General features: G+C 51.4%; 1 protein-coding gene across 6 annotated transcripts in view; it reads right to left on the reverse strand.

Annotated features, from left to right (window-relative positions):
• SAMD4A (sterile alpha motif domain containing 4A) overlaps positions 1-18,430 on the reverse strand; it is a 66,700-nt gene extending 48,270 nt beyond the window's left edge. For 4 of the 6 annotated variants that reach the window (XR_016467173.1, XR_004168593.2, XM_031605435.2 and 1 more), the window contains exons 1-2: positions 18,351-18,428; positions 17,436-17,800 (exon numbers count right to left, since the gene is read on the reverse strand). Coding sequence is in view for 2 of the 6 variants with exons in the window: in XM_031605435.2 (XP_031461295.2) it covers positions 17,436-17,800; positions 18,351-18,355 (370 nt within the window). In the remaining 4 variants the exon portion in view is untranslated. Of the gene's footprint in view, positions 1-17,435; positions 18,171-18,350 lie in introns of those variants that run through there. The other 2 variants (XR_016467171.1, XR_016467172.1) reach the window with 2 other exon arrangements.
• Positions 18,431-21,816: the final 3,386 nt, after the last annotated feature.

Here is a 21,816-nt window from a genome sequence, read left to right on the forward strand (position 1 = left end):
GCTGCTCCCACCTACATAGGACACAGACTCAGACTTTACCAAGCCCATGCAGAGGAATTCTTTGCAAGCTGGAGAACTGCCTGCCTGGTGAATAGGGTAGGCTGCAAGAAGGCTGGTTCTGCAGATGCCATGGGGCCTGGGTTGGCCAGGAACAGGACTCACCGTGCTGGTGGAATGGCAAAGCCTCTCCTTGCACTCATAGATGTTCCCCTGAGCACTTTGCTAACTGAATGGATACCTCCGAACTCAGTTGAACGTATGGCTTTTGTACCAGTGCTGTTTTTATTTCAATAGGCCCCTGCAAAATATTTTAAGGCCAGGCTGGACCGCTAAACTATCATTAGAGACCCTTTTGTGGAAAAAATAGGGTTTACTTTAGCCTGTTTTTCGGAGCCTCAGCATCAGGGCAGGGTCTGGGTGTGAGCCCAGGCCCAGATGCCCAGCCTGGGGACACGTCATCCCATGCTTCCAGGGGCACAGTGCCCACAGCCAGCTGGAAAATGGCCAGAGAGCTCTAATTAATCAAATTGCTCATTTGCATTTACGGAGCTGCTTGTCCAGTGGGCTCCAGCAGGTGCTGAAGGTAAAGGAGAGCTGCTGTGCCCCTCCCTGAGTGCAGAGGGACCCAGGGATCAGGGAGGTGCTGCCTTAAAGCTGCTTCACCCCTTTGCTGGTTTGAAGGCCAGGAGAACAAATGGGAGGGGTGGGAAAAGACAGCAGGGGTGTGAAAGCTAGCTGAGATCCCAGCAGCTGCTCCCATCACAGAACCACAGGACCATAGGGGTTGGAGGGGACCTCTAGAGATCATCAAGTGCAAACCCTGCTAAAGCAGGCTCCCTACAGCAGGGTTTGCACAGAAAGCATCCAGGTGGGTTTGTGTGTCTGCAGAGAAGGAGACTCCACCACCCATCAGGGCAGCCTGATCCTGTGCTCCATCACAGGGGGGAGAAGGGACAATCACCTCCCTCACACTGCTGGCCACAATCTACAGTCCTCTTAGCCATCAGGGCACAGTGCTGGCTCACAGTCACCCCGATGGTCACCAGGACACCAAAGTCCTTCTGTGCAGAGCAACTCTCCAGCAGCTCAGCCCCAAAATGTAGTGATGCATGCGGATAGGAGAGGAAACTCTGGGAAGGGTGGATAATGGGTGGGCATGGGGCAGAGGGAAGAAAGGATAAAGAAATAATAAAGTAAGGAAAAGGCAGCAGAGTAGTACCAAAAATGAAAAGGCCTGTAGGAGTGATACAGAGCTGGCTTGCAATGCTTGGGATCTTGCATTTTCTGGCCTTATTTATGAAAGACAAATAATCCAGCCTTTTCTGTACGCAGCCAGATCCGGTGGAATTACACGTCTGAAGACTCTGTCAACAGAGCTGTGGAAACACAGCTCAAGGCAACCCACACTAACAAGGGTGCCTTTATCATTGGACCTGGCCACCTGAAGCACATGGGATGGCTGTGAAAGCGCTCCATGGGCTGCTGGGGACACTGTGGGGTGGGACCTGGTGCCATGATCCAGCAAGGAGAGCTGCCCATTCTGCAGAGATAATGGCAAGTTATAAAATAAAACCCAGCTCACCCAAAAGGCAGAGTATGGAGAGACAGAGCACGGAGTGACAAGGCATGACTGTCCAGCCTGTTAGATGGGGAAGATGATGGGTCCTCCAAGAGCTTGGCCCCAATAAGCACAATCCAAAGGCAAATAAAAGGCTCCACTTCAGAACTGGAGGTCATGAAGAGCAATGCTCGCCTGATTACTCCTTCTCTATTCGCACTTCCAACTGCACAGGCGGATTTTTAAGGCAATGCAAAAAGGCCTCAGCACATTTCTGTGTGTGCATGAGCACACTCGCTCCATCCCAGCGCTGCACAGCACCGTGCCTACACCCACACTTTGTGCTTACTGCAGCATTTCTAGCCAGAGACCTCAGCACGAATTCATTTAGCTTCCCAGCACCCTTGCCAGGTAGATTATCTGCCTCTTACAGAAAGGACCACAGAACACAGATGAAGCCATCTGATATCTCCTATCACAAACTGTGGACCCCTTTTGGTTTGTCACTGGGACAAAGGGATAACAGCACTGCGCCCTGTGCGGGGCTCAGCAGTTTCATGCAAGGCATTTCATCTCAGAGCAGGCCCTGGGAGCCACCATCCCCACTTGAGTTCCTTGGTGGATGTCTACCCAACTTCCTAAGCCAGAAAGGACCATGATTTAGGGCTGGTCCACAGCTGGAGAACAACATCATACAGCACAGGACAGGCACAGGGATGTCAGCGCACAGACCTGCAAGAGTTGCCCTGGGCACTGCTTCTCTTGCCCCAATAGCAAAACATAAGTCTTAATTCCTAATGACTGAACTTGGAAGCAAGAGCAACGATGTGGAAATACAAGTCTTGGTAGCAGCGGGCTCAGAAGGAACAGCAGCACCTGCTATAGCAGCCATCCTGTCTTGGTCCCATTCCACGGCACAGGCGCTCACCCCAGACTCTGGTTCCTAAATTTAAAACAGCCAAACAGAGAGCAGCTTTGAAACAAGAGCCAAAGCCAGAGCTGGGTGCATGCCATGAAGGAGGGAATCCATCCCCACGCAGCCCTCACCCTGCTCTGGTGGTGTGAGATGGAGATGGACGGAGACCCAGCTTGGAGAGCATGGGTTCAAGGACAGCCTGGCCTTAGCCTCCCCTCCACACCCTGTGAGGGGCTGCAGCCCCCATGAGGCCTCTGCTCTGGGCCCAACAAACCCAGACCTCAACCACCCCACGTCCTCCAGACCCCTCCCCATCCTCACAGCCCTCCTTCGGCCGCTCTCAAAAAGAAAGAAATCTTCAGCACCGAAAATCCCACGCAGCAAAATTGAGCAAAACACGTCAACAACAACCGGTGCGCTGTAACCCAGCATGTGTTCTCCTTGCTAGAAGGAGATGCATTTTTAGAAAGCTTCTTTTGCAAAAAAGCTGTTGGTGTCGGCGGGCCTTTTGTTTTCCTTCCCAGCACCAAGTACTCACGAGCATCCTGGAAACCAACCAAAGGCCATTTTTAGACTGAGATGGGAAGAGAGGAGCATGTCACTACGCGTCTGAGCTAGATGCAAAACTCTCAGCCATATGCTGGAGGTTGCTGTAACAAAAGAGGCAGTGACAAGGAAGGGAAGCCTCAGTGCTCAAGCACTGTGTAGTAGTGTACATGAGATCAGAAAACTGCTCACTATCTACTTCACTGATGGGGTTTAAAAGGATGGAATTTCTCCCTAATGTGAAAGCAGTGAACTGATAGGGAGTTGGACTAGATGACATTTCAGGGTCCCCTTCAACTCAGATGATTCTATCAATCTGTGATTCCATAAAAGTTATCAAACTGCTCACTGAGATTTAAAAGCAGTGCAAAACCTGTCATCTACTCAATAGAGGCTGCCCAGAGCTGTGGGTGCCCCATTTCTGGAGGTACCCAAGGGCATGGATGGGGCCCTGGGCAGCCTCTGAGTAGGGGGGCACCCAGCCCGCAGCAGGGAGTGGAAACGGATGCATCCTAAATATATCCACATCAGTATTAAATTCTGCCATGGAGGCAGGAAGCTTCTGTCCAGCACCGAGCCCCCTGATGAGGGAGGTGGCAGCGAGGCATCCCACCAATGCTTCCTCTCCCCCAGCCGGTGACCACACCGAGGGGCCCCGCTCATCCTCAGCCTCCTCTTCCCAGCCCAGCTACAATTTCAGGCTGCAGTTGTTCCCCAGTCACTTCTTGTTATAAACACCCCATCCTTCCTCTGCAAGGCAGGGTGCCCGCGCAAGGCAACGGCGGGCTTTAGGAGAAGAGCAAAGTTAAAGCAACCTTTCCCCTAAGATCCAATAACCCAGCAGCTGCTGCGCTCCGATTAAACACAGCTACCTGGAGGATCCGTGTATAAATAAATCAATGTGGCTGATTTCTACTGGGCATCCTGCAGAAAAGGGAATAAGGAATGTGAGAGCACTGCAGGGTAGCTGAACCCACTGATACTGCAGGATCAACACGTGCTCCAATCTGCAAAAACAGAGCAAGAGGAAGGGGCTTACACCAATCCTGATCACAGAATCATTCATAGAATCATAGAACAAATCATAGAATGGCCTGGGTTGAAAAGGACCATAAGGATCATCTACGTTCAACCCCCCTGCTATGTGCAGGGTCACCAACCACAAGAAGTTTCTAACTTCAGGTTGGAAAAGACCATGAAGCTGATGATGTCCAACCCCAGCCCACCCTCACCATGCCCACGTCCCTCACTGCCACATCTCCTGAACACCTCCATGGATGGTTATACTACCATCTCTCTGCCAATAGATGCCATGCCCAAAACTGCAGCTCAATCGAGTAATCATGAAATGAGTTGTTTGGGGCAGAAAATGCTCAAAGCAGAACGAAGGAAGGTATTTCAGACACTGAGTGCCACTACGTGTCTCCAAACTATTTCCACGTGGGTTCTGGAGAGCCAGCCACCGCATTCTGGTGGCCAACAGGCAGCTCACAAGCAAGTGTTGCAGATTAAGCACTAAGCAACATTGCAAAAACAGCTGTAAACACTCGTGCCATCCGAACCCAAGGGCCAAAAGCAAGGCTGAGCCTTGGAGACAGCAGTCCTGCTGCTTTACAGCAAATGGGTGTTATTTGTTACGTGATGAGAATCAAAGGGACACGGTTTAGCAGGCAATTCTGGTGGTAGGCGGATGGTTGACTGGGTGACCTTAGAGGTCTTTTCCAACAGGAATGATTCCGTGAAAGAGTCTGTGCTCTTTAGTGGAGGTTTAGGTTGGATATTAGGAAGTTTCTCGCCCAAGGAAGTTTCTTGCCCAAGGAGGCTGTGGATGCCCCATCCCTGCAGGCATTCAAGGCCAGGCTGGATGTGGCTCTGGGCAGCCTGGGCTGCTGGTTGGTGACCTGCACATAGCAGGGGGTTGGAACTGGATGAGCATTGTGCTCCTTCTCAACTCAGACCATTCTATGATTCTATGGGCTCAAGTTGTGGTTTACCACCAAGAAAATCCGCCTCTAGAAAACAAGAGCACGTGTTGCAGCTTCAGAATACACTCAACATTAAAAGTTGTACCGTTATCTGACTGCAACACCCAGCTCCTCTGAGCAGCAATACATCACAGAGCCATCCTACCCTTGCTTCTGTGCAATAGCCCTCTCATACACAGAGCAAACCATAGGAAAGGAAGGAAAAAAAAAAAAAGAAAAAGAAAGCCTCAAAAAGCCCACATTTCCTTGACAGGTTTTATTTTTAAATGCTGGTTGCCCCAGCCTGCTCAGGGAATTGGGATGTGAGGAGCAGCTCCCGTGCGAGGGGATGACTGGTGACTCAGCAGGTAAAAGCTGTCAAAAACACATCCAAAATTGGAAGGAAAAAAAAAAAAAAAATCAGAAGAGAAAACTAAAAATACAGCAGCAGCATTGATGCAAGTGCTGGCTGGGTGCCTGGCCCCACCAGGAACACACTGCAGGCGTGGGGATCCCCATCGCTATAGGGGAACCCTGCCCCAGGGCTGGGTGAGGAGGGGTCCCACTGGGCCACCACCCCCAGCAGGGCCAGGTGACACAAGGACCCCGTGCTCACCCCACCAACCCCTACATGCACAAAACACCCCATTTTTGCACCTGGTTTTTCCTTTCTTTTTGAAAGAGAAGTCCAAAAGCCAACATGAAAGGCTGCATACGCACTCATCCTTTCCCCCAAAATGCCTTTGAATCACAGAATCCATAGAGTTGGAAGGGAGCTTTAAAGACCATCTATAGCCCAACTCCCCTGCAATGAGCAGAGACACCACAGCTCCATCAGGTTGCACAGGGCCCGATCCAGCCTTGTCTTAATGCAAGCTCCCTATTGCCATGTTAATGCTAACTGCTGGGTTCCGTGCTGCCGAGTCTCGTTTTAGGAACTGAAAAACAATAAATTAATTCCATTTGGAGAAACGCCATCGTTTACAATTGAGCAATTAAGAACAGATTTCATCCCCGATATTGTCGCATTCTTCAGCTTATTGAGTTAGTCAGGACTGAAGCTGGTACTATCAGCATACTCCATTCCCTGTTCCTCAAAACAAAACTCAGGCCACGTCCCTGCTGCTTGCATTAAAGGTTCCCTACAACAGGTCGCAGAGGTTGGCATCCAGCCGACTCTTGGCCATCTCCATAGAAGCAGACCCCACCACGTCTCTGGGCAGCCTGCTCCAGTGCTCCATCACCCTCACCATAAAGAAGTTCCTCCACATGTTGGTATGGAACTTCCCACGTTCAAGTTTTAGGCCATTGCTCCTCATCCTATCGCTACGTACCACCAAAAAGAGCCTGGCCTCATCCATTTGCCTCCCATCTCCCTTTAGATATTTATAAACGTGAATCAGATCCCATCTCAATCTTCTCCAGAACAGACGCAGATCACGCAGCCTTTCCTCACAGATGCTCCAGAACGTTTTATCATTTATTTGCGGCCCTCTGCTGGGTTCCTTCTATGTCGATCCCTGTCTTTTTTGAACCAAGGATCCCAAAACTGGACACAGTGTTCTAAATGTGGCCTCACCAGGGCAGAGTAAAGGGGGAAAATCACCTCCCTAGACCTGCTGGCCACACTTATTTTGATGCACCCCAGGATACCATTGATTGGCCTTGCTGACCACAAAGGCACACTGCTGGTTTGTGGCCAACCTGTCATCCACCAGGATCACCAGGCCTTTCTTTGCACAGCTATTGCCAGCAGCTCAGCCCCTAACCTGTACTGATGCATGTAGTTATCTCCCTCTCTCCCTCCCCCCCCCCCCCCCCAGGTGCAAGACTCTACATTTTGCTTTTGGTTAAACCTCATCAGCTTCCTCTCTGCCCAACTCTCCAGTCTGCCCAGGTCTTGTTGAATGGTAGCACAGCCCTCAGGTGTGCCAGCCACTCCTCTTGGCTTTGTATCATCAGGGAACTCGCTGAGTCCTGGGAGGCATTCAAGAAATGTGGAGACGTGGCACTGAGAGGCACGGTGGGGATGGGTTAGAGCTGGACATCACCTTTAGTGGGCTTTTCCAACCTTCACAACTCTATGATTCTAACATCTGCCCTATGCATCACCCGAAATGCTGGTGGAGCTGCAGCATCCCAAAGGCGAGCTGGCTCAACCCAAGCCAAGCGAGACCTGGGCTTCTGCAGGGATCCTCATTACATTAAACAATAAAGGGATGGAAAACCCCCCAACATATTCCAGCAGTCTCATTTCCTGCTAAAACCTGCTCCAAGACACGCGCATTGTCTCACTAATTGTAAGTCTATTGAGAAACAGGCTACCCTCTGCTTTCAGACTGGAATTAGTTACGCTCGGTCTGACCTTGCATTATTTCGAAGCACTGCAACATTAAAAGAAAATTAGAGTGTCTTGTTAAATTCTTTAAAAGGTAAAGCAACCCTATTACTCCGGGTTCACATGCAAAAAATTAGGCTCTTAACAAATCACAGCTACTGCTTTAATGCGGCGGGATTTAGCCTTTTATTTTAAGTTCATTCATTTCCCATTTACTTGAGTGATCATGCCAGCTTTAATGAGCTCTCCCTATGAACACCACAACAAAGGATTGGGGCTGCTTGTGTTACAGGGCTCTTCACACCTAGGATGAAAATCCTACATCATTGCCTCTGTCCCAACTGCCAGACGATCTGTTTTTATCAATGCATCTGACAGAGAGGATTCATCTCTTTGGTCATGATAAAGAAATTAGAGTAACTGTATGTGTAAACTGAAGAGTGCATCAGATTGAAACACATCTGGGCTACTGTGCTGCTCCTGGATCACCTCTCGGCACATATCTGGAACCCAACATCTGCACACCCTGAGCACTGATCCCAAGCAGCCCAGGAACCACAGTTTTGGGTAAAGGGCTCTGAGGGTTATGGACCGACTCAAGCACATGGGATGTCAGGACAAGGCTGTGCCCCAGAGGGCTGTGGGCATGGCACAGCTCCCAGGGCAGTGGGCACAGCCCCGAGTGCCGGAGCTCAGGGTGCGCTGGGCACAGCTCTGACATTGGGTTTGGGATGATCTCGTATAGAGCCAGGAGTTGGACTTGGTGCCCAACCCAAGGTCCTTGGTGGACCCTGTGGGTCACGCTGGGGCTGGTTGGGCTCTGCGCCCTGGGCATTTGCATCACTGACCACCAACCACTTGGGGTACGGGGGCAAAAATAAGCTGCTTCTATTTTAAACCCAGAAAGTAACTGAACATCAGTGCCAGCGTGCAGTTTGGCTTTGTGAGGGATTTGAAGAACTTGGCTCCTTCATTCTCTAATCCCACACGATGCTTCCCCGCTAGCCGCCAGTATCGACTTAACAATGCAAAAGCATCTGCCCACATTTTTGCCATTATTTCGAACCCAGCAAAGAGCACCCTCCCCTTTCAGCAGGGTTAATCTAAAGAGCAGTTGCCAAAATGCTGAGAACAGGGCCAAACAATAGCTCCTCTGATGGAATTCCTCCACTCCATAGAGAAGAACGCAGGATCCCCCTGGGGCTCACCCGCTCTCATACAAAAGATGACAAGCTGAAAGTTTCAAGTGCATCCAAATGCAATGTTGCACATCAACCACAATGTGATGTTGGATCAATGCAACAATTGCTTTGGCAAAATGCAAGGCCCAGCCATCAGTGCTGGCCACCTGTCCTCAGGATGGAGCCTCGCTCCCTTCTTAGTGCACAGCCCGCTTTTAGCTGCTCCCCTGCTTTAAATACCTCCATACCCACCCCCCATGGAATCTCAGATCAGCTTTTCCAAAGGCTGGGCGGTGATGCAGACAGCTGGGCAACAGCAGCTATGATCCCCATCCACCCAGTGTTATTTATAAGGGCTCTCTGCCTGACCCAGGGTTGACATCGACTACAAAAAGCGTTCAGCATCCGACCGACTGCTGCAGAATAATGCCATGAGCACAGCCTGAGCACACACCTCTGCACTGCACTGTGTGCTTCATGCATCACAGCAGCAGCTCCATGCCATCCATTTCCCCAGCACAGATCCATAAGGGCTGGAAGGGACCTCTGGGGATCACTCAGTCCAGCAAGTAGCCCAATGCATTGAGTTGTGCATCTCTAGTTGTGTGCACTCTAAATGGACAGATTAGTAGTTTTTTTAGGATCTAATTGTAAAGCATTTCATAGAATCACAGAATGGCCTGGGTTGCAAAGGAGCACAATGCTCATCCAGTTCCAACCCCCTGCTATGTGCAGGTCACCAACCAGCAGCCCAGGCTGCCCAGAGCCACATCCAGCCTGGCCTTGAATGCCTGCAGGGATGGGGCATCCACAGCCTCCTTGGGCAACCTGTTCCAGTGCCTCACCACCCTCTGGCTGAAAAACTTCCTCCTCATATCCAACCTAAACCTGCCCTGTCTCAGTTTTAAACCATTCCCCCTTGTCCTGTCACCATCCACCCTCACAAACAGCCGTTCCCCCTCCTGTTTATCCGCTCCCTTCAAGTACTGGAAGGCCACAATGAGGTCTCCCCACAGCCTTCTCTTCTCCAAGCTGAATAATTCCAGTTCCCTCAACCTTTCCCCATAGGAGAGGTGCTCCAGCCCTCTGATCATCTTACTGGCCCTCCTCTGGATCCATTCCAAGAGCTCTGCATCTTTCTTGTACTGGGGCCCCATGCCTGGATGCAGTGCTGCAGATGGGGCCTCACAAGAGCTGAGTAGAAGGGGACAATCACCTCCTTCTCCCTGCTGGCCACCCTTAATGCAGCCCAGGATACAGCTGGCCTTCCAGGCTGCAAGTACTTACAGTGCCTTCTACCTTATTGAGCCCTACCCCCCTCTTCCCACATCTTCACATCCTTGCCCACTGCAGGGGAGTGGGACCAGATGACCTTTAAGGAGCCCAAACTCAAATAATTCACCTTCCCACTCTTCTCCTGGTTGGCCCCACCTGGGAACCACAAGGATGGATGCACGCCTTGTATGACACACAGATACCAGCTACACGAGCACAAGGGGATAAGGAAGGAGAAAAATCAATGGCTCCAAGTTGCTTTCTGCAACTCCACCAACCACAACACCAGCAGTGACAGCAAGACATGGCCAACTTTGCTAGCAAACACTCAGACTGTGCTATAAACAGCAAACAGGAGCCATCCTTGCCCTGCTGCTCACAGCCACCAACAGCATCCAGCCCCGAAACCAATCCCTCCACACTCATCCTCAATTCACTGCAAATTAGGGAAATTTGGGACCAGCATTGGTACAGGGAGGTCCCCAGCTCCAGGGATCCTTTGGGGACACCCTCGAGACGCCAGCATCACGAGCAGCTCCATCTCCAGCCCGTTGTTATGGTTACAGAGCGTTGATTTTTCCCCTTCTCTTAAAAAGGATTCTTATCAGTTTAGCATAATTCTGCCAGTCAATAACAATTCTTATCTCAAAAGGTCACTCAGGTGGCTACAGCTCAGCACTGCATCTACACTCACGTTATCGGCAGGGAAACAGCCTGGGGACATCATTTGTTTCTCCTTTTGAACATAATCCATCTCTTCGGAACGATGAGGGCTGAGCTGACCCTATGGGTGATCACAAGGAGGATCATCATCTTCTACAGGTTAAGCTTCTGCTCCCAGGTAACAGTGATAGGATGAGAGGTGATGACCTCAAGTTGTGCCAGGGGAAGGTCAGGTTGGATACCAGGAAGGATTTCTTCTCCAAAAAGTGGTGATGCAGTGGCACAGCTGCCCAGGGAATGGGGGTTCACTGTCCCTGGAGGTGTTGCAGAGCCTTGGGGATGAGGCACTGAGGGACGTGGGCAGTGGGTATGGTGAAATAAGAAAATAAATTGCAGCAGCGTGCAAATTTTAGAGTATTTCAAGCATTCAAACCATGTTTTACCACTGTTTGAGTATTTCCCATAGCAATCAAGTCTCCAACCCCAACACCAGCCACATCCCATCAGATGTACACAAGGAACAGGTTAGAAGTACAGCTTGTGGTTCATCTGAGATAGGTTTTATCCAAGAAAATAAGATAAAATAAAAAGAAGAAAAAAGGCAGTCTGGAAGGAATTACTCATGGAGATAAGAAACAGATGAGCTTCCCCAGGTTCTGCATGGCCCCTCCAGGGCTGCTTGAGAGCAAAGGAGGAGCAGAGCTGCCAAATCCTGCTCATGGCACTTGTAATATTAACACTGCTTTAAGGAAAGAGCATCTTTAGGTCACGTCCAGCTCCTGCAGATGCCAGGTGAGGTTTGTGGGGACAGCAGCAGAAGCTGCCATTGGTGCCACAACAGTAATGGTAACACCTCTGGATTTGTTGAAGCACACTGGCACAGGAGAAGGTCTTCTGCTGCCCTGAGACAGCAGAACTAAAATCATTATTTTAAAAGTAACAGAAGGAAGATTTTGCATTGCACCTCAAGGCTGCACCCAGGAATGGCTGCAAAGGGCAACAGAATCAATATCAGCAAACCCCAAGGTCCTCACCCAGGTCTTTGTGCAGAGATCAGTCCCATGCACGAGGGCAGAGCCACCAGCAACAATCCGGGCACCTTTGCCAACATTTCCAGTGCACCCATTTCATGGCACACATCAACAAACGGAGCTGCAAGCTGCAGATCTGTGCTTGGCTCTCACCACAGACCCACAGGCGTTCGCCTGCTGCGTGGCAAAGCTGAGAAAAGCTCCTGCCAGGGAGGGGGAAGCCAGCCCTGGGTCTCTGCCTGCTCCAACCCAAACCTCAGCCTCCTTCAGCTTCACGCAGAGCCTTGAAGCAGCTCTTGGGAAGCCAAGAGTTAACAGAGAGCGCCGCTCTTGTTTATGTACTGAATATAGAAGGAGAAAATACAGTGGGCGATGCACACTCAGAGGCACACAGGCATCCACGCATGATTCATGCAAGGATTGGTCCCCTCGGTGCCAAGCCCCACTGCTGGGCTGCCCCTGCAGCAGGAAGCCTTCAACAGCCACCGGTGCTTGGCTGAGGGCTGCTGCACAGAGCAGGTAGGGGGAACCCCAAACCCATCTGCACCCCGAAATGGATCCAAATCACTGCACTCAGCTCTGACCCCACAGCTCAGCAGCACGAGGTGACCTGCCCTTTCCCTGCAGGTTATCTGCAGTAACATTAGCCAGCAGCACGGAGCCGGAGGGCTGCAGCACTGACGAATGTGTCTTAAAATAAAGCCAACGTTCACACTAATCACTATTTCAGTTAGTCACATTGATTGCAAACATTGCTCCCAGCCTGGAAAATAATGGCATTCACGGGCTACAAGTTAGGGACGTGCTCAGTGGGCAGATGGGGATGGGTTGGGGTTAGACTTGAGGATCTTACAGGTCTATTCTAACCTTAATGACTATGCGATTCTAAGTTAAATTAATGATAACAGTGGGGTTTGATGAGGGATTACAAGAGCCTAGAATCATAGAATGGCCTGGGTTGAAAAGGATCACAATGCTCATCCAGTCCCAACACCCTGCTATGTGCAGGGTTGCCAACCAGCAGACCAGGCTGCCCAGAGCCACATCCAGCCTGGCCTCAACAAGGTACCACCAACTGCAGCACAGACGAAGCACCGAGGGCTCCGACTCTTCCCTGGTGACAAAAGCCCCTTAAAAAGAAAACCATTTTAATTCAAATAGAATATCACAAGTGAAGTTCAGCACCTACCAGGACCAAAAGCTGGCAGCTCTATTGGCATCCCCTTTAGGTAGAGATGCGCTGGCAGCACTGCCTCCAGCGTTTCCCAGTGCTCCCATCTCACAGGCACTTAAACCAGAACTCAGCATTACAGCAAAGCCAAGGAAAACAGAAAGCAGGGCACGGCTCTCCAGCTGGGTACAGGCTAGTTTGCTATGGGTGGTTGGAGGGGAATGGGGTTTTGCTTCCCAACAAAATGGAGCCGCAGCCACCCCAGGGCACCCCAGGCGAGCTCTGCAGGCACAAGCTGTGGCTTTTATTAGACAGCTGGAAAAAAAAATACGAGCACAAGCCCTCCTTTGAGCCGGTGCACCTTTGCGCTTGGCCATTTTTTCCAGCTGCATCACTTGGTCTAATTAAAGGCACTGCCTCACCCTGGCTCTTCCTCCAGCAGCTCCTTGCCGGGACACCAAATCTGTGTGGTGTGGATGCCCTCATCGTGGTGCAGGGCTGTGAGGTCCTGGGGTAACCCTGCCCAGCACTGAGGGATGCACTCCATGCTCAAAACCTCACAGTGAGCCAAGTGGAGGGTGAGCTGTGTCTGCATATCTCCTGTGGTCACTGTGCAGGACAACCATGAGCCAAAAGCTTCATCAGAGCAAGAAGCAGAGAATTTGCTTCTTCCTCGTCCTTTACAACCGAGCACCAACACCTTCAATGCAGCCCCACTCCAGTGGAACAAACAGCAGGATTCAAAGAGCAGAGCAGCACAGGGCTCAGTGACGATGCTGTTTTCAGAACTTGGTGTGATTCCATTGCCAGTCAAGTGACAAATGCTATTTAAAAGACACAGGTGGTTTTATGGCCAGGGCAGCATTGGTAGTGGAAACCAAAAGCTGCTTCCTACAGCCGATAGCTGCGGGTAGATCTCCAATTCCCCTTTCCATTAAGGAATCATCACATCCCTTGGGATGCTTGCGGGTACCCGGCTCCTTGCCAAGGGAAACCCCCCAGGAGAGAAGGGGACTGATGGCACAACCTGGGTTTGCTGTTTCTGGTTTGAGGTAGGGATGTCAGAGGACGCGTCTATGGCCCCACAGCTGAGCACCAGCCCTGGCCACAGGGATTGTGCCAGCCAGAGGATGACATTTGCCATTGTCAGAGCAAGTGACCCCATGGCTCAGACTTACTTCATCACAATGCCTTTATCAAAACCCCATGGCTGAGAGGCAAACAGACACAGCTCTCCATTCTCCAGAGACATGGCCGTCATCCACCTGAAACATTACTGGGACTCAGGGATATCAAAAAAGCAGCCAGAACTCAAAGGCAACCACAACAGGACACCAAGATACAACCAGAACCCAAGGACACCCATAATGGGACATCCCAAAACACAACTGAAACCCAAGGGCACCCACAATGGGACATCCCAAAAGACAACTGGAACCCAAGGGCACCCACAATGGAATACCCAAAAGACAACTGACTCCAAGGGACACTCAAAACAGGACACCCCAAACACAACTAGAACCCACAGGCACCCACAACAGGATACCCAAAAGACAACCAGAACTCGGGGATATCCACAACAAGACACCCAAAACCACAACCGGAACCCAAGGGCACCGACATTGGGACATCCCAAAACACAACTGGAACCCACAGGCACCCACATTGGGATGTCCAAAACACAACTGGAACCCAAGGACACCCACATTGGGATGTCCAAAACACAACTGGAACCCAAAGGCACCCACACTGGGATGTCCAAAACACAACTGGAACCCAAGGACACCCACATTGGGACATCCCAAAATACACCTGGAACCCAAGGGTACCCACATTGGGATGTCCAAAACACAACTGGAACCCAAAGGTACCCACACTGGGACATCCCAAAACACAACTGGAACCCAAAGGCACCCAAACTGGGATGTCCAAAACACAACTGGAACCCAAGGACACCCACACTGGGATGTCCAAAACACAACTGGAACCCAAGGACACCCACATTGGGACATCCCAAAATACACCTGGAACCCAAGGGTACCCACATTGGGATGTCCAAAACACAACTGGAACCCAAAGGTACCCACACTGGGATGTCCAAAACACAACTGGAACCCAAAGGCACCCACACTGGGATGTCCAAAACACAACTGGAACCCAAGGACACCCACACTGGGATGTCCAAAACACAACTGGAACCCAAGGACACCCACATTGGGACATCCCAAAATACACCTGGAACCCAAGGGTACCCACATTGGGATGTCCAAAACACAACTGGAACCCAAAGGTACCCACACTGGGATGTCCAAAACACAACTGGAACCCAAAGGCACCCACACTGGGATGTCCAAAACACAACTGGAACCCAAGGACACCCACACTGGGATGTCCAAAACACAACTGGAACCCAAGGACACCCACATTGGGACATCCCAAAATACACCTGGAACCCAAGGGTACCCACATTGGGATGTCCAAAACACAACTGGAACCCAAAGGTACCCACACTGGGATGTCCAAAACACAACTGGAACCCACGGGCACCCATATTGGGACATCCCAAAACACACCTGGAACCCAAGGGCACCCACACTGGGATGTCCAAAACACAACTGGAACCCAAAGGTACCCACACTGGGACATCCCAAAACACAACTGGAACCCAAAGGTACCCACACTGGGATGTCCAAAACACAACTGGAACCCACGGGCACCCATATTGGGACATCCCAAAACACACCTGGAACCCAAGGGCACCCACACTGGGATGTCCAAAACACCTGGAACCCAAAGGTACCCACACTGGGATGTCCAAAACACAACTGGAACCAAAGGGTACCCACACTGGGATGTCCAAAACACAACTGGAACCCACGGGCACCCACGATGGAAAACTCCAAACACGACGTGAACGAAAACAGGTAAGAATTAAAGCACAGCTCTATCTGCTGCAGGGGATGCAAGGCAGGGCTGCGCCGACGCGGGCGGCCGCGCTTCGGCCCTTCAGCTGTTTCTAAAAGCAGCATCACAGCACCGAGACGCACCCCGCAGCATTCCTGCCTCTCATTCCTGCAGCTATAAAAGGAAATGGCCAATTCCAGCCTTTCTCCCTCGGACCATCGCCGATCTCGGGGTGGTTTCCTGCGGGCGGGCGGCTCGGCCCCGCGGCGCTGGCCCTTGTCACCAAATGGCAGCGGGGCCGGCTGCCAAGCGGCCCTAATGGGGAACAGCTGGAGCGGGACTGCGCTCCTCCCGCCCCGCAGACACTGGGGCTCTGTTTGGGAGCCGACTGCAACGGATCGCCATTGGGATCCGCTCGATGCGTTCCGGCCCTGAGCGGAACCGCTGGGTCTGAAGCAAAAAGGATGCTTTGCAATGCTTTTAGGTTTGGTTGTTTTTTTTTTTTCCTCCCCTCCCTTTTTATTTTTTGGCCAGTTTTCCTTTTTTTTTTTTTTTTTTTTTGCTCCGTTTTCCTTTTCTTTTCACCCCATTTTCCTATTTATTTATTTTTTTTCTTCCTCTCCATTTTCCTCTTTTTTTTTACTCCATTTTTAGGGGGACAGATTGGAGAAAACCCAACTATCCAACTTTAAGACTCGCATCCCACATTGCAGAAACTCTGCAGCAACTTCCATCTCCATCACTGCAAATGCACACACGGGGACATACGCTAGCAATACACGCATGCAAAGGCACATACAGGAACGTATGTGGCTCTGGGCAGCCTGGTCTGCTGGTTGGCAACCCTGCACATAGCAGGGGGGTTGAAACTGGGTGATCATTGTGGTCCTTTTCAACCCAGGCCATTCTATGATATGCACATATAACATCCCCAATAACTGCATTAACACTTCGCTCCAACTCCATTGACTTCTGCAGAGTTGAGGAAGTCGGGGCAGCAGTCACATAAAGCTCCAATGCACTTTCCCAGCCCTGCACACTCCCCGCAGTGCATCCCGTGAATGCAGCAGCAGAAAGAACACAAGGGGGGTATTGAGAGCCGCAGGAAAAGAAAAAAAAAAAAAAAAAAAAGGGGAAAAAAAAAAAGCAAAAAAAGCATCCAAACAGGATCTGAGTGATGAAACAGAAATTGCCACATTTCAAAGAAATTCGGATAACCCAGCTGGCCAGACCTTGAGAAAATAACAGTTCGCCTAAGGTAGCGATGGGCTCCTTGTTGCAGAGAGCAAAGCGAGCCACGTTGTCCAAAAGAAGCCTGGAAAATCCAGACTCTACGTGACCTGACTTACTTATTGCACAGGAAACTGCATGGAAGGAGGAAGGGGGGGGGGGGGGGGGAGAGGAATAAAAAAAAAAAAAAAGCCACCAATCATTCATGCTCCCGTAGTTACACGGCGCAATAGTTGGCTGTGCTGGAAGCCAAGTGGAATGAGCCATCAGCAGTTTGAAAATGTGAGAGATGGCGGGGCTGGTGGGGAGATCAACAGGGGTTAGGTATGGATATATTGGCTGCATTGAGGCAGAGATGGGGGAATGCAAGAAGGGGAATGCAAGAGGGGGGGATGCAAGAAGGGGGGAATGCAAGAAGGGGGGAATGCAAGAAGGGGGGGAATGCAAGAAGGGGGGGAATGCAAGAAGGGGGGGAATGCAAGAAGGGGGGGAATGCAAGAAGGGGGGGAATGCAAGAAGGGGGGGAATGCAAGAAGGGGGAAGAGGGAAAGTAAATAAAAAGGAGGGGGGAAAAGAAAGGAAAAAGACAACAAGGGAAAAAAATTGGAAAAAGGGAATAGAAAAAGGGGGAAAAAAAAGGGGGTTGCAGCAAACTCACCGGGGTTGTTGGCCTCCCCTTCGAGGACGTGCAGCTCGGTGCAGTCCGCCAGCGAGTGCTCCAGGCAGAGCTGCAGGAAGCGCGCCTGGGTCCGGCTCACGCGTTTGAGCAGCGAGAGCAGCGCAACAGTCTGCTCGCATTCGTTCCAGCCCTTAAACCAGCCGGCCAGAACGCCGACCTGGTCTCGAAACATCATGGTGCTGAGGGCCGGGGTGCGAGGGGAGGGCTGCTCTCCTCCTCCTCCTCCCCCCCCCCCCCACGCACACACCCGGTGATAGAGCCGGGTGACGGTGAGGATTTCCTCTGCGATGCGAGGCTGGGTTGGTGGGTGGGTGTAGGGCGCAGCTTCGGGTTCGCTCGGTTCTCTTCGGGGGTGGTGATGGCGATGCGGAGTAAATGGGGTTGGGAGGGAGGGAGGAGGGGAGGTGGAAAAAAAAAAAAAATTAAGAAAAATTTAAAAAGATGAAGGGGGAGAAAAAAAAAAAAAGGTAAAATAGTAATGAAAAGCCCAGCAGTCTGCGTGCACCGAGCCGGCCCTGCGCTGCGAGTGTGGGCAAGGCACGGAACGGGCGGGATCGGGCCGGGGGGGTCACACCTGGAAGAGAGAAATGGGGAGGGATCAGAAAGGGGGGGCAGGAGGAGGAGGAGGAGGAGGAGAGGAGGAAGGCACGCAGCAGCCGGGCACTGCAGCCCGCTGCCTTTCTCCTCCTCCAGGTCTGGGCTCACCCCACCGCTTTGGGAGTGGGGGGGGGAGATGTGGGAGCCCCCTCCCAGCGAGCAGACAGCCCCCAGAAAATACCTTCGGGAGAAAGGAAAAAGGGATGGATCTCTTCCAGCACCCTTCTAGGAGGGGGCAACGCAGCAATCCTCCCCCCCCAAAAATAAAAGTTCCCCCCCCGGCTGCCCGGCACTCACCTCATTCACACCGGCCTCGGGGTGCTGGAAAAGGAGGGAGGGGGGGAGAGAGGCGTGGGGGGGGTCGTGCCATGGCGGGGAATGGGGAGGGGGGGGAATAAGGGGGAGAGAAGGGGGGGGCGCGGGGCGCGAGCGGCGGCGGCGGCTCCGCGGCGCGAGACTGAGCCCGGCGGCGCGCCGAGCCCCCGCTCCCCACATTGCGCTCATTTGCATAGCGGTGACGTCATCGGGGGCGGGGCGCGGGAAAGGAAGGTGGGGGGGGGGGGGGGGGGGGCGGGGGACGGGACGGGGACGCGCGCCCTCCTCTCGTTCCCCGCGTGCCCCAACCCCGTGCGACGGCTGCGTGCGAATCCCCGCTGCTAATTTAGCGCTCCGTTCCCCTCGCGCCAAAAACAGCGCCGCAGTCACACCTCCTCCTCCCCGCCCTCCCCGCTCCCCATCCGCAAAGCTTCTCCCCCTCCTCTACCCCCTAAAAGCTGCGGGTTTCCCGCTGGGGGAAGCCACCATCTAGTGGAGAGAGCGGGGATGGCAGCGGTTGATTGGATTTTTTAATTATTTTTTAGATATGCGTTATATATATATATTAGGGCTACCCGGTGGTGAGGTTACCGCTGTGTGGGATGGGAGGGGGGGGTCCTCAGTGGGGTTGCATGGGGGAGGGGTTGGTGCTTTGGGCTGTGATGGGTCCTCTGGGTTGGAGTTGTTGGGTGTTGTGAAGTGGTGGGAGTTTGGGGAGGAAAGGAAAAGGAGAAAAGGGAAAGGAAATAAAAGAATGGAAAAGGAGGGGAACGAAAATAAAGAGAAAAGGATGAGGAAAAGAAGAAAAAGAAAGGGAGTAAAGAAAAAATGAAAACAAAATGAAAATAGATGAGAAGGAAGAAAAGGAAAGAAGAAAAGAAGGAGAAAAGGAAAGAGAAAGAAAAAAAAGAAGAAAGCCTTCTGTGGAAGCTTGCGTATCCATCAGCACACAAAGGCCCAGATTTCCTATCTCGTTAGGAGCAAATCTGAGTAAAAACATCACAGCAGGAAGGATGGAAGAATTAAACGCAGCATCTCTTGTTTGTTCCTCAACAAAGTCTGGGAGCTGCCCACCAAGATGTGACTGCATTTTCATTACCTTGCATGGTGCCTTGGGCTGAGAGCTGCCCCATTCCCAGCAGTTGGAAACCTGCTTCCAACTCAAGATGTGCCAGCAGCACAGATAGAAAGGCAGTTTTTGTACTTAATTAGCAATTAAGTGTGTCTGGTGCTGACAGAACGATGGGGATTTTAGGTTTTAGATGAAGCCAGGCTGCTGGGGGGGAGGAAAACCTTCTTCATATGAAGAAAGGAACTGGGCTTGTTTAGCTTGGAGAAGAGAAGGCACTGAGGGGACCTCATTGTGGCCTCCAGTACTTGAAGGGAGCATATCAACAGGAGAGGGAATGGCTGTTTGTGAGGGTGGATGGTGATAGGACAAGGGGGAATGGTCGTAAACGGAGACAGGGGAGGTTTAGGTTGGATATGAGGAGGAAGCTTTTCAGCCAGAGGGTGGTGAGGCACTGGAACAGGTTGCCCAAGGAGGCTGTGGATGCCCCATCCCTGCAGGCATTCAAGGACAGGCTGGATGTGGCTCTGGGCAGCCTGGGCTGCTGGTTGGTGACCCTGCACTACCTGGTTAAAGTAAGAGATCAGGAATGATGTTCCGGTGTAGATGGCTGTGGTTACAACTCTGCCAAGTGAAATTACAAAGCCTGCCCACGAGGTGCTGTGGGATGAGCGTCTAACATGTTGCTGCAAGCAGATCCATTGGTTGGGCCCTGGGAACAGCTTGCTGGTTGCTTACAGGTTGCTAAAAATGAAAGATATTAACGAGCTCATCAAAACACATCAGAATATTTGGAGACCTTTAAATCATGTTATTTTCAGGCCAGGAGAAAAGCAAACACTTTGCCAGTGGTAGAGCATCAAATGCTGATGGATTTGATGGAGACTTTTTGGTATTTGTTAAGAAGTTGGGCTGAAAGAGAAGACCGTAGCAGGCAGATTTATTTACACAATTTCACATGTCTGGGAAGATACTTAAAGACTGAAAAACTGGAAAAGCTATAGCTGTTCATGTTCTCATAAACATGAGCCCACCGGCTCTTGGCAGATTTCTTTCTTTAGTCTTAAAGCAAGATCAAAAAATGGCCTGGGTTGAAAAGGATTACAGTGCTCACCCAGTTCCAACCCCCTGCTATGTACAGGGTGGCCAACCAGCAGCCCAGGCTGCCCAGAGCCACATCCAGCCTGGCCTTGAGTGCCTGCAGGGATGGGGCATCCACAGCCTCCTTGGGCAACCTGTTCCAGTGCCTCACCACGCTCTTGCTGAAAAGAGATGTAAAGGTAAGTTCTGGTGTGATTTAGGCTGGACTTGGAGCAGGTCATCCTGCAGAGGAAGGTTTGCCAGGGTCTAGAATCGGCCACCTGGGAAGAAGGCAGCTTTCAAAGGAGCAGCAGCAGCTGGGTTGTCGATCTTGTCTTCACGTATGTCAGTGCCTGGGGGAAAGCAGTGCTTTCCAAGCTGTCACGTGCCATAAATCACTGGCCTGTTTGGTCTTTGATCAATGAAACGTGCTGCCATAGAAAGGGGTCTGCTAACCTTGGCAGCCAGAGCAGCCACATGAGAAAAGCATTGCCTGCTCCCTCGGGGTTCCCTGCTTGCTGGAATCCTCCTCAGCCTGCCAGCAACAGCCCACCCCGGGCTTCCTGCAAGCTGCTGCATTTTGAACTTGCAGTCTTGGCTCTTTCCCTGCAGGGGAAAATGGTGAAATCGTGGACCCTCAGGAAGCGGAGACCAAAACCCATAGCCTAGAGCAGGGTGCCTGCACTGTGTCTGACCAGCTAAGAAGCAGCACGACATCTCTATGTCACAGCCAGTTCTGGCAGCAGGAGACTGATGCATGATGAGCCTGGTAACCTCTGGGGTCTCGCTGTCTGGACTCAATAACACCTGTAAACTCAGAAGGAAAACAGAAGAGGACCAACTGCAAAGATAATTCACAAGTTAGCAATCCCTCCTCTAACTTGTTAAAGTAGCCCTGCTCACAAGGAGCTGATAGACATCGAAATAAAGATCATTATGAGAAATAGAAGTGACGCATTAGATTTCTTACCAGTCCCCTGACTTCAGCTGCTATTGAGAAGTCTGCCAAGAAACACTAGATTTGAAGTGGTGATGCAGTGGGAGAGTAAAGAATATTAGGACAGCCCTAAACCCTCATTTACAGAGACAAAACTCTGGAGGAAGCATCTGAAACCTAGAGGAGCTTTCTAGGTATGAACTTGCTGCTGATAGCAAGGACACCACAGACTGAAGCTATGAAGCAAAGGTAACAAATTGTGTAGTTAGTTTATTGCAGAAGTAATTCTGGGATTCATCTGACCCTCAAAAGAGCATCCAGTCACCCTGCTGGTGTTTTCTAAAAAAAATGAGAATGCAGTG

Source organism: Phasianus colchicus, chromosome 5 (genome assembly GCF_987193195.1).
Source record: "Phasianus colchicus chromosome 5, bPhaCol1.hap1.1, whole genome shotgun sequence".
NCBI classification, from domain to species: Eukaryota; Metazoa; Chordata; class Aves; order Galliformes; family Phasianidae; genus Phasianus; species Phasianus colchicus.